The 13665-nt window shown below is 40.4% G+C and overlaps 1 protein-coding gene across 14 annotated transcripts in view; it reads right to left on the bottom strand.

Moving 5' to 3' along the window:
- Window positions 1-2242: 2242 nt before the first annotated feature.
- The window catches only part of LTBP1 (latent transforming growth factor beta binding protein 1), a 443172-nt gene continuing 431749 nt past the window's right edge, over window positions 2243-13665 (bottom strand). For all 14 annotated transcript variants that reach the window (XM_043468289.1, XM_043468293.1, XM_043468292.1 and 11 more), the window contains 3 exons: window positions 8607-8729; window positions 4348-4497; window positions 2243-3237 (listed from right to left, as the gene is read on the bottom strand). In XM_043468289.1, coding sequence (XP_043324224.1) covers window positions 3056-3237; window positions 4348-4497; window positions 8607-8729 — 455 coding nt within the window. In that variant the 3' untranslated portion in view covers window positions 2243-3055. The remainder of the gene's footprint in view (window positions 3238-4347; window positions 4498-8606; window positions 8730-13665) is intronic.

Raw genomic sequence — 13665 nt, 5'->3', positions numbered from 1 at the left:
AGTACTCTTACCTGGGAAATCCCATGAATGGAGGAAGCTGGTGTAGGCTACAGTCTGTGGGGTTGCAAAGAGTCGGACATGACTGAGCAACTTCACTTTCACTTTCTTTCTGCTTTGCAAAGAGGTTCACCTGTACCATTTTTCTATTTCCACATATGAATTAATAAACAATATTTGTTTCTGTCTTTCTGACTTCACCCTGTATGACATTCTCTAGGTCTATCCACATCTCCACAAACAGCACACTTTCATTCCTTTTTATGGCTGAGTAATATTCTATTGTATATATGTGCTACATCTTTAAATGTTCATCAACAGAGGAGTGATAAATTGCTTCCCATGTCCTGGCTGTTGTAAACAGTGCTGCAATAAACATTGAGGTGCCTGTATCTTTTGAAATTAATGGTTTTCTCTGGGTATGTGCCCAGGAGTGGGATTGCTGGGTCATATGGTAGTTCTTTTTAGTTTTTTACACTATGGAGGTTCCATAATTTCTTCAAATACACTTTTAATCCCCTTTTCTAGTCCCCTTTTCTCTTCTCCTTTTGGAATCTCTATTTTGCATAGATTGGCACACTTTATATTATCCCATTGGTCTGTTACATTGTTTTAATTCTTTTCATTTGACTTTTTGTCTGCTGTTCTGATTGGCTAATTTCCATTACTGTATTCTACCTTCTAGATCACATATTCTCTCTTCTGCATTTTTAAATCTTACAGTATAGTATCTTAAAGTACAGTAGTAAAGTTCAACAGCTGGCATACAGGGGCTGGCATCAAGTGAACAAGCAAGAAGAGTTACTGACCAGAGGAGGGAGAGGAAACGGGAGATGAGAGCCGAAGGGTCTTCAGCAATAGGTAGCAGAGGGCAAACTGCATTTGCATTCACGCCTAACACTGATGGAACACACGTTCACCTCTTTGAAAGTTTACAACTCAATGGTTCCTACGTAGGGGACCTACTATATTCATTCTGCTAATCATTGCCTTGAGCTCAGCTTTCATCTCAGCAAATGAATTTTCTAATTTTTCTTGGCTCCTCCTCATAGTTTCTAGTTCCTTTTTACAGCAATCTGCATTTCTGTTGATAGTCTTTCTTAATTCCTTCAGTATTTTCATTACCTCCTTTTAAAACTTGGTATATATTAGATTCAAGAAGTCTGTCTGTTTGTTCCTTCAGGGGAATTCTCTCGGTCTTTTAACTGGGAGTGGCTCCTCTGCTTCTTTATTTTGCTTATACTTATTTTCTGTTACTCTGTGAGTTGAGAAACAATTATCTACTGTGATCTTGGAGGGCTCTTCATATGTGGGAGTGTCCCTGGGTAGCTTGTGTGGGTTTAATACAGTTTTGGCATGAGGAATGCTTTTAGTTTGGATGTCTCTTCTCTCAGCATATGCTGGAACATCATCCCCTTGATAGCGGGTGTACACAGCCTGCACAAGCTCCTGGGAAGGCAGGGACAGAGGGGGGCATGGACATTTTAGGTGCACCATTCTTCCTATGGCAGAAACTAAAATCCAAAAGCCTGTCTTAGAAGAAAATGTTACATGGAGATATTTTCTGCTGAGTATGCCCATACATAGTTTGTTTTTTGAAAATTCAGATGTTCTTTATTAAAAATGATTCTGAAATTCAGGTTAAATAAGACAACTGCATGACTGTGGATGTGTATTAAGCAAGGCTTGGAACATCAAAAACTGTTCTTCCTATGATATCCACCTGTTATTTATTTGCTAGGGCTGTCAAAAGTATTAATACCACAGACTGGGTGACCTAAATTTATTTTCTTAACCCATTATTGACCAGAGACATTTCAATATTCACTTACATACCAAGTTGCTGGCCACTGGTGTTAGTTTCTGCAAAAATCCCCCAGTCGATAAAGTTAAAGGTATTGAAGAATTTTCTTCATAGGCACCGTCCTTGGCTTGCCAATGCTGGCTCCCTGTGTCTTCCCATGATTTTCCTGCATGTGTTTTAATTTCATATAAAGACCACCAGCCCTACTGGATCAGGGCCCACCCCAGTGACCTTTAACGGTCATTAGCTCATCTAAAAATACAGTCACAGTACTGAGGGGACATGACTCAACGTGAGTTCTGGGGACACAATTCCACCCATAACAGTATATAACAAATTTAATAATTAACCTGGAAAAGACTCCACACTCATAGAAGACCATTGGTGGTGGGGTGGATAACTGGTATGCATATGCTCATTGACGTAACTCTGAGGTAGAAATTTTCTAAAAAAAAAATGGTGATTTATTTTGCTTTAACATACAGTGGTAAATATATTGGGATCATCAAGTTTTTAAAAAATTTGCTGGTCCTACTTTATACATTACAATACTAATGTAAGCTCATTCATTAGTTCTTCCATTTCAATGTAGGAAAGGGATCCAATTAACACCTACTAGCAGCTTGGCTAAGAATGGACATTAAAATCAGACAACACATCGTAAATATAAAGTCCTTTTCTCCAAATGTGTATAAAAGTTTTGAAACAATCACTGCCTGCTCCACAGGACAATCTGGATTTTAAAAATCTTCCAGACGTGGAATAGCATAACCCTGTGTAACATTACTTATAATAGTTTAAACAATATTTTATCAAGACTTTTGCGCTTGACATTTGAAAAAGAAACAGTAGCCAAGTAACTGCATAACCACAAAATGAAAATCTTATAAAATATTTCCACCACTATTTAAATGCCAGATTTAATCAAGCAATAGTAAAAAATATCAAAACAAAAACATAATAATACAACCTTCTGTTTAAAATAACAGCACTGTTCTGCCTCTTTTCCACTGAATTTTACATATGAACAGACTATATATACTGTTTTTTTTTCTTTTTCAGAGAAATGTCCATTTGGTCTGTCACACCATTCAGGCTCACACTGAATCCTTTCTCTTCTGAGGATATACAACTCCATGATGTTTCCGTATTTCCAGCATGTTGGGTTAGGTGCAATGTCTGAAGTATGATACATTTCTCTTTCTCCTTTACACAGTGCAGAGTATACAGGCTTAGGTTATGTTAGCTTCTCTTTTACTCCAGGTCACTGTCTTTTTCTAAATTCAAGGCAGTATTCAATGGAGTGCAGTAGTTTGGCTTGTCGGAAGGTACAAAGCCCGGCAGACACACACACTTATAAGACCCTTCGGTGTTGATGCACTTGGCATTCTTGCAGAGAGACATCCGGTTGTTCAACTCATCACATTCGTTGACATCTGCAGTAAGCCAAACCACGTAGGTAAGCAAGCTTTCACATCACTCCGGGAGGAGAAACAATCAACAGCTTACCTGAGGCCTCTGCCTAAACACAGCCTGGCTGTTCTGTGCGCTCTCCACGGTAAACTGCGTAGTCTTTCCTATTACTATCTGTTTATGCAAGGTAAATATGACCTTCTACATCGCAAAAAGGTGATTATCCAAGGGATTCTAGAATTTCTTTCCCTGTTATTTGACATAACAGGGACCATTTTGTCAGCTTGAATTTTTATAGTCAAGAAAACTAGAACTATCCTACTTCTAAATCCCTTTCTGCAGATGTAGAAGAACAGTTACATTGTCAAGAAAAATAGAGCCTCCAAGACGCTTCTCTCAAGGCTTAAGTTACTTTCTGAGATTTCTTTCCACAGGAAGGAAACTGTTTTATGCCCTTGAAACGTGTACCAACCTGGGTTGCCTGTTTTTGGACCACCACAGACTAACAAAACTGAAGTGGGAAAACTACAGGAGGGAGAAAAACAGCCACAAAAATAGGAAGAATCCCTGCAAGTCAGAGGTCTTTCAGCATGGAGGCCAGCAGGCTCAGGAACACAGCATCAATTACACAGAAAGGAAAAAACACCCATTTACTGTTCTCGTAAAGGTAAAAGAGAAGGCTACATGAGAGTTTTATTTAAAAACAAACCTTCTCCAAAATGGAAGTATTTTCTTTTTCATCTATATGTCCCTCATGCTGGTGGCTGGTATTGAGGGGAAAACACTATTTGCTACTGAGTCAAAGGCTTAATTTAAAAGAGTCAAAGTAATCACCCCAAATGTTCTGGTGTTTCCTCCATATGTACCATTTATATGAATTCTTAAGTACTTCTTTAAAAATCGTGGTAAAGTATACAGAAGATAAAATTGACCATTTTAACCATTTTTGAGTGGATAGTCCAGTGGTGCTAAGTACCTTCACACTTTTATACAATCACTGTCCACCTCCAGAATTTTTCTCATCTTCCCAAACTGAAACACTGCAAATCTTTAATGTACTAGACTATATGATGTCCAGCCACAGGGCATCTCAGGAAAAGGATAATTTCCCATCAGATACATATGCTTCTTACCGACACAGGTCATCTTGGCCATATCCAAGTGATACCCATCAAAGCAATCGCAGGTGTAACCTTCCTGCACCCTGACACATCGGCCATTTTCACATCCATTGAGGATGCCACATTCTTCAGCCTGCAACTCCTGAAAGTTGTTTAAAAAACCTGGGAGGGCACAAACAGGAGGCCAGGTACAAATCTTCATCCTCTCACACCATTTTTTAAAAGAACATGATTATTAAGGTTATGGTTCATCATACATATTTCCAGTACCTTAAAGATAGCATTGAATTTTAGCATTGAGAGCAATTGATAGCATTGAAATTTAAGCAAATATATTTGCACATGATATTGAACATTTAAAGTGTATGTTTTTAGTATGTTGTACAGATTAGCCCCACATTTTGAATTCTGATGTTCTGAATCAAAATCACATAAAACAATACAGCAAGTAGGTACTTTTTTTTTTTACTTTAGTTAATATTTTCTTGTCTAAGATTTTAACTTTCCCAAGTTCTCAGTAGGGCACATGTCAAAACATCTTTCAGGATGGAACCAATGGAATTCACGATCAGCGTAGGTATTTGCTAGGAGGCACAAGCATTGGAAGCAGTGCTGTTGGGTTGCGTGTTCCCAGAGCAGAGAAAAGCCAGGCTGGCCTTGCCTTAATACGGTCTGTTTGTTTGCTCTGGCTTTGGAAGGAGCCTTACAAAAGGGCCCTTGGGGGATCAAAGGCTAAAGGCAGTTAAAGGGACTCCAAACATCCTGATAAATGAGAAAAATACATCATACTTCTATTTAGAAAACCCCAAAACACTTTTTTAAGAAAACAAAGACGCTCTTGTTTAGTTCTGAATCAGTTTAAAGAGAGAAAGAGCCAGTTTAGCAACACAAAAGCAATGTAACCAGGCATTAAGAATATTTTAGCTCTCTTTGTAGAGAGGGAAGTTGTAAATACAAATTCATGATGACCCCACAACACGTGGCCTTTCATCCTCTCCCCTGCTTCTGAAGCTACTACCATGGATTAGCTTTCAAGGGGGAAGAAAAAAAAATCTACCTAGGGCCAGAACTAACTGGCCTTTCAAGTAATTCTCCAGTGGAACTGCAGGGGGCAGCAAAACATCATTGGTTATGCAGCTGTAAGGTCGAACATCATTTTACAGCATAGGCTTTTTTTTTTTTTTTAATTGAAGGCTAATTACAGTATTGTGGTGTTTTTTTTTTTGCCATACATTGATGTGGCTTTTTACATGTTCTGAGGTAACAATGTGGGATAAGAAGTAGAGCTAGCGAGTTAACCAATATATAATTTTGTTGTAACTGATTTAAAAACAGCAGCATCTTGGACATGGAATTGTTAAACTGTCTCAGAAATGTACATCAGGACTTGTTCATTGGGTTGGCAGCGTAGGGGCAGAAGGAACTGTAAAGAGAAGGATGTCTGTGTGTGCATGTCTTGGCTATACTGTAAGAATACATTGTCATTAATTCAGTGGAACTATAACCCCTTGCTAATACTTTAATAGTTTAGATTGGATCATGAATCATCTTAGAAGCACTATATTAATACTTTATGTACTCTGTTGTTTTATCTTGTCTGTAATTGAACATTAGGGGAAAGCAGCATTTTAATCATACCTCTGCCAATGTCATTATTTAGAGACTTATTGCCATTTTTGTCTTTTCTGAAATTTTTACCAAGAGTAGCAAGATTTTATATATAATATATATATATATATATATATTTCCTTCCAGATTGAGTTGGTATAGTGTATCAAAATACTCATAGCTTTGGGACATTGAAATGGTAAATATTCATGTGTGTATAAAAGCATGATACATAACTATGATTTTAATTACATAAAAATGGATGCTCAGTTGTATAAACACACAAATGAGACTTGAAAGGACACAAACAGTAAACTAAGGATGACTTTGTTTTTTGGTTTCCTATAATGCACAAGTTAATTTTTAAGAAAGAAATATGGAAAAAACTAATACATCTATGACATGCCATTTAAAAAATTTTAAAGGGAAAAGCAATACAACTAGCCATCAAGACTGTCAGCAGATCCTGAAAGCCAGTTTGAGAAATACAAGAAAGTCAACCTATGGAAATACTTCAAAGTCCAGGTATCACAACAAAATCATTTTAACTTTGTAAGTAGTAAAAAATATTTTTATTAGAGAAATTAAAACATGAAATTAAAATTTGAAACTCCTACACACACATTAAGCAGATGCCCCAAAATACTTCTACAGGACTCTGAAACACCAGCAAAGCACACAGCCCCTGCTCTAAATGGTGTTTGCTACCTAGTTTTATAAATGAAATTTTACTGGAACACAGCCAGCCTCACCTGTTCACTAATATCTGTCTGTGGCTGCTTTCCTAATATCAGAGCAGAGCCGAATATCAGCTGCAAAAGAGACTATATAGTATGTAAAGCCCACAAACTGGGCAGCTATAAGAAAAGTTGATCTCTAACTGAAGGTAACACCAGTCATTAGCTCAACTTTTTTAAACAGAAAGACAGGACAGGGTGGATCACAAGGTTGGTAGAAATCTCAGCCTCTCTTTTACTACCTATCCTGTTTTCAGCAGGGGCAAACAACCTGTGATCCTGGTCTGAGACAGAGGAGCTGTTTCTCTGTAATTCATAAGAACATTAAAGGCCATTACACAGTTAAAGCTGGGGTCCTGGAACTGCATCACAACTTCCTGTGTTGCTAAATAGAAAACTGATCTGATACCACTATGTTTATTTTTTAACATTTGTAATGGGTATTTTTTAAGTTTTAAAGCAAAGACAGCATTTAAAAAAAAAAAAAGGTACATAAGCCAATACCTAAGCCAGAACATTTCAACATTAAAATCCGTGGCATCTGAACTGTAAGGCATTAGAACACACACAAGCATGACATTGTGTCCGAGTTACATACAGATTTACCCTGTTATTTTGGATTTATCAGCCAGGCAAAACTGTACTTTCTTTCAATTTTAATATTTATTCTCTTTCTTTTTTAAAGTAAATGTTTACTGACCTATAACATATACACAGAAATGTAGAAATCCTAAGTGCACAGTCTTATAGCCGTCAATGTATTTAAGCACATTTCTTGAGTAGGACATGGTTATCTGCGGTTGATTAAAAGAAATAATCTAAGGTGTTAGAAGTTAGGACAGTGGTCACCCTGAGAGGATAGCTGGCCAAGGGCACCAGGGCCTTCTGCATGCTGCCAACGCTCTAGCCTCACTCAGATCTAGAAGACCCAACCTCGCTAGTTTAATAGCATGCTGTTTGAATGGAAATTGTAAAGCAGTTTTAGGTCAGCTGAGGGATCAACATACTGCACCTTTCAAAAAACATAAGGAAAGAAAGGAGGGAGGGAAACACTCTTGGACTCGAGTGGAAGCAGCTCCAGAGGCAGCCATGAAGCTCGTCCCGCTCTGCAGGACACAGATCACGGCCAGGCTGCCGTGTGCACAAGTGATGAGAAAGAGCAGCTTCACCGTATTCTATAGTGTCAGCACCCGGGTCTGCAGGCACCTGGCCCCTTTCGGGAAGGCAGACCACCTCCTGTCTACTGATGTTTCAATTTGTACCACCCCATTTTTCAGACTTCACATAACTCATCTGTTATTTGCAAGCTCTGGTCTCTCCCACAGACACACTTAGCTTGTGTGGCTCCCCCCTCCAGGACACTCTGGTCGTACCTTCAGGCATTTACTTTCTAAATGGGAACAGGATTCACACATACACATTCCACCTCACACTTAAACGCTGCTCACAAATCCAGGAAAAGCCATCACACATCATCATTTCTTACTTAGTAAACCCCCTCACAAATGAATTCTAAAATTCATCTCTGATCAGGAGAGAGCAACTGCTTTACTTCCCATTTAAATGCTTGTAAAGATGCAACCAAACTATTAGGGAAACTCTGGCCCTTAAGCTAGGCCACCACTTCATGGGTAAAGAAATGACTCTGTCGTGGAAATTATAAGATGATGATTTTCTGTAAAGAAAATAAACATACAGTGTTCCCAGCAGTAAGACTCTTAATATGATCCGGTGGTTCTCAAACTTGAGTGTCCATAAGGATGACTCAGAGGGAGGGTCTCACCCTAGTTTCTGATTCAGCAGGTCTATAGCATCACCCACAAATCTGCATTTCTTACAAGTTCCCAGGCACTGCATTTTGAGAACCACTGACTAAACTTCAAAACCACAATTTAGTTTCAGAGTAACTAAAAAAATGTTGCTTACGGTCTTGAATGAAGTAGGGATCAGCTTCGGGAGCATACTGTTCACTGAGGTCAACCAAGGCATCCCGTCCATATGGCCGCCGGCGTCCCGTAACAGGGATGTTACACAGCTGGGCATAGTCATCTACGAAGGACATGACAACAACCGTGACACACCATCACTGTTTGTTCACACGTGGATGTGTTCACCCACTGTGTGCCCCTGCCTCCCAGGCACACCCCCGACCCTGGGACATCTCAATATCCTCTATGGGTGCTCTGCACACCCACATACAATTCATACTCTACAGCACAATTAAGATTCTGAACAGTAGATGCCAGTAGTAGCTGAACAGTTGGTAGAATGCATCCCAGGAGAGGAAAGAACTGAAAAACCAAACCATCGGAGAGTGCAGCAAGCCTCTGGAAGAATGGCTTTACCTGCACCCATCAGGTGTTTTCATCAAAACATTCTAAATGTAAAAGGCAGTCATTCTTACAGATACACATTTCCTCCCTCACTGGAAACAGTAAAAATATGCATTTCTGGTGATCCAAAAATGAGACACAACCAAGCAAGGATGCTACTGAGTACCATTTGAATTTAGTGGCTACGATTATACTTCTCTACTCAAGACCTGGTCCTTAATCATAACAGTGATCATTATAACAGTGATAATGAAGTAATGGCTCTAGTAATAATAGCTAATAGTTGTATAATGTTTGCTCTGTGCCAGATACTGTTTTAAGCACTTAAAACATTAATTCACTAAAATATTTACACCACCCTATGAAAAACTACTATTACGCACATTTTGTCAACAGGAAATAGAAGCACAGAGTGGTTAAATGACAGCTGGTATGAGGCAGCACCATACTTGACCTCAGTCCAGCAGCTCAAGGTTGGACACAACGTCTCTTCCTCTCCTACACCTATCTCAGCTCCTCTGTAATCCCCGTCCTTGCCTCTTCTGCACCTTAGCTAAATTCATCTGCAGTCACCACTTCTTGAGGTCATTTTTCCCTTCTCCATGGCCAACTTAAACCCCTCTTTTGGTCCTTCTCACTGGACCCACCCAGCACATGGGATCTTGGTTCTCCATTTGTCATGAGCATGGGGTCGCAAAGAGTCGGACACGACTGAGCGACTGAACTGATCACGTTTTCACTGCATTTCATGGTCTCAAGCTCTTTCCTGTACGTTGGAGCAGAATTATTCAGAAGATCTAGAAAGGAAAGCTTTAGAAGAGACAGCTTCATCTTCTGAGTGCACATTTTACAAAAACTATACTGCCTGAGGACTCATCTAGCAGTTGGTGAAAATTCTGAGGCTCCCCAGATATCAACAGCTCTACCAGAACTGAGAGCTGCAGGTCAGCCAGCCCCAGGACTGGCTGGACACTCTTAGGGGCAGCAGCCACACTTGCCTGGATCACAGATTGAAGGAGTTTTCCTCTATTTTGCTTCCTTCTGTAACAAAACTAAATAAAAGCACTGATGCAAGAGGATGAATTCTCAAGGCTTCTTCCATCACCCCTCCTTAAAGGGGTCAAAAGTGTGTGGATGTGCACGCACATGCATGCATATGTGTACACACCTACACATTCTCTCCTAAAGTGAAAGAAGGGAGTGTAAAGCCAGAAAAGACCCTGAACCACTAGACATGGAAGGATTATGGTTGTCCCTTCTTACAATCTCTCCTTGTGGGAAGCATTCCAGGATCAACACCCCCTCCCCACCCCCGCCCCACGGAGACGTCCCACGCACTCTTCCATGAAATCATTTCATGAGAAGTATTAATTTTATTAAGGAAAAAGCTAAACCTGGAAAAAGACCCTTGACTCACAAAAATAAAGCTTCAAACAAAGAGAACACAAATGGTTGTCAGTTCTGCTTAAAGTCTGAAAGGGAAGAATAAAGGATTTCCCTGCGAGGGCAAGATCGCAGAAATGTTTACAAGTTTGACACGCTGAGGTCACTCCTGTTCTCTCATGTCTTTTTATATACATTTGTTGTACATCTGAAAGGGAGACTCAAGATTTTATACGCAGGCAACAGCTGTGGTCAAGAGTAGATACTACAATTAATTCGCGTTTGTATTTTGTAAATCAAGTCCAGAGATGGCTGAGCAGCACACTCTTCTCCAGCACCCGGCGGTCAGGTCTGGAGCCTGTGGCTCTTCCCGTAGACCATGCGGCCTCCACCCTCCAAGCGCTCACCATCTAACAACACAAAAGGAAGGGATCAAACGAGGGAGGAGTGGGGGAGGAACGGACTTCTGTTCCTATGGGATGTTTAGGAACAGCTTCCTGGAAAAGGTAGCACTTCATGAGTGGGATTTACTTCATAGAAGCTATTTGGGATTTTAAAAAGCACTTGCCCAAAGGCAGTGAAGAGGAACTAAAGAGTCTCTTGATGAAGGTAAAATAGGAGAGTGAAAAGGCTGGCTTAACACTCAGCATTCAGAGAAATAAGGTCATGGCATCACTTCATGGCAAATAAATGGGGAAAAATGAAAAGAGTGGCAGAATTTATTTTCTTGGGCTCCAGAATCACTCCAGATGGTGGCTGCAGGCACGAAATTAAAAGATGCTTGCTCCTTGGAAGAAAAGCTATGACAAACCTAGACAGCATATTAAAAAGAAGAGACTTCATTTTGCCAACAAAGGTACATATAGTCAACACTTTTTTCTAGTAGTCATGTACAGATGTGAGAGTTGGACATAAAGAAGGTGAGCACCGAAGAATATATGCTTTGGGATTGTGGTGCTGGAGAAGACTCTTGAGAGTCCTTTGGACTGCAAGGAGATTAAACCAGTCAATCCTAAAGGAAATCAACCCTGAATATTCATTGGAAGGAGTGTTGCTGAAGCTCTAAATACTTTGGCAACCTGAGAAGAGCCAACTCAGTGGAAAAGACCTTGATGCTGGAAAGACTGAAGGCCAAAGGAGAAGAGGGCGGCAGAGGATGAGATGGTTAGATAGTACCACCAACACAATGGACATGAATTTGAGCAAACTCTGGAAGATGGTGAAGGACAGTGAAGCCTGGTGTGCTGCAGTCCAAGGGGTCAGAGAGAGTCAGACCCAACTTAGCAAATGAACAACAACAAAAACCCAAAGGCATCACAAAAGCAACCTGTGAACTGTGTTTGGGGACCACCAAGTGGTCCTTAAGAAAGGCTCTGAATGTGACCCAGGCTGCAAAGGGAAGCAGAGGATGGTAACGTGGGTGGGGGGACCCTTGGTGTTTGCTGCATCCTCTTTCCCTCCATCCCTGGATACGTGTTTTTCTCTCAACTTTCTAGAACTTATTGTCCTTTGCTGCTTCACTTTCTCTAACACATTAACAAGCCAGATGTCAGGGTAGTTCTGGTCAGTTTTCAAAACCTGACTTCTGTGTCAGACGTACTCTTCTGTATTTGAAGATGAGCTGCAGTCCCATCAACATTGGGGCATGCATTTTGAGTTATTTTTCTGGGAGCATGAATGGGTCTGTTCTAATCCATCCATGCGGCCTCTCCCATTGCACACATCTGCTCTCATTCTTGGCTAGGGTCAAGGTTGACATGAACAGGGGGTAACAGAAAGAACATGGGCTTCCGAGGCAGAAGCGGGAGCTCAAGTTCTGATTGTGCTACTTAACTTTCCAGCTTAGCACTTGTGGGTAAGTCTCAGTTTCCACATCTGTCACATGGGGATAATTCCTGTTTGCCTCTGTGTTAAAAATGAGGTGAGGGTCTTCCCTGGTAGTCCAGTGGCTAAAACTCCACACTCCCAATGCAGGAGGTGTGGATTACATCCCTGGTCAGGGAACTAGATACCACATGCTGCAACTAAGAATTCACATGCCACAACTAAAGATTCTGCATACCAGGACTAAAAGAGCCCGTATCACAAGGAAGGTCAAAGATCTCACATGCTACAACTAAGACCCAGTGCAGCCAAACAAAAAATAGGTATTTTAAAAAGTGAGATGTTACATAATTGTTCATGAATTCTGAAGAACCAAGAAAATGGAGGTTACGGTTTCTTCTCTTTAGGTAAAAATCACTCAAGACCCTGCTGAACATCTGGAAGTAAATGAGGATTTTCAATGACAGAATGATTGATAGAAATTTTAGTGTTAGCAAAACTTCAAAGGTAGTTGCCAATGGTCTAAGAATTGCACAAGAAATTAAGAGCAATGAAAGCACATCCTCTAGCTGTTTTTAGATATTGTTTCAAGATCAAGAATGCTTAAATAGATGGAGGGAAACTCCAACTCAGTAAATAGAGAAAGACATTCTCATGCACTTCATCTCAAAAATTAATGACTGCTTGGGAAAATTTAATCACTTGGTCAGACAGTGATAAGGTATGAACAACAGCACATTTTAACACCAGACCAATAGAACACATAATACAGGGGGAAACTGATGTTTAGCAGTTGTTAGTCTATGCCTGAACCTTTCAGGAATGCCTCAAGTAGCCAGCAGGTTTCTCATTATCTTCTAAGGGACCAACTGGAATATCATGGAATTTTCTAGCGAGTCCTTAATAAGACATTGCCTTCAGGGTCTGGGCACATGCACCTTTCTAACATGTGCTGGGTCTCTGAGCATCCCAAGCCACAACCAGAACCCATCGTGCTTGGAGGTACTTCACCTTGTTCATCCCTAGGGTTGGGTCATGGCTATGGCTAGAGTCCAGTTTGGGGAGGCAGTGATTTGTGGTTGGCTGAGGGCATGGGGCCCACGAACAGCAGATCTCTGTATTTCCACAACTCCTGATGGGAGCCCATGAGAATCTCTTGGCTGCTACTTCATCCAGTTCAACATGTAAAAATGACCAGATTTTATTTTTTTGGTCCCTGAAGTCTTTTTCCTTCTGCAAGATATCCCTTATTTGAGCAGGGTACTTAAGAGTATGCCTTACTTAAGAGTTCATATGGTGCAACAAAGATTGAAGATCCTGCATGAGGCAACTAAGACTCAGCACAGCCAAATAAATACAGATTTGAAAAACAACAGCAACAAATTAAGCACCTAGTTAAGCACCACCTAGTTGTCCGGGGCTAAATGCAAAGAAAGAGCTTGTAC

The sequence above is a fragment of the Cervus canadensis genome, chromosome 5, assembly GCF_019320065.1.
Source record: "Cervus canadensis isolate Bull #8, Minnesota chromosome 5, ASM1932006v1, whole genome shotgun sequence".
NCBI classification, from domain to species: Eukaryota; Metazoa; Chordata; class Mammalia; order Artiodactyla; family Cervidae; genus Cervus; species Cervus canadensis.
The sequence above is the reverse complement of the archived record's forward strand: the minus strand, read 5'-3'. Positions and strand labels throughout refer to the sequence as shown.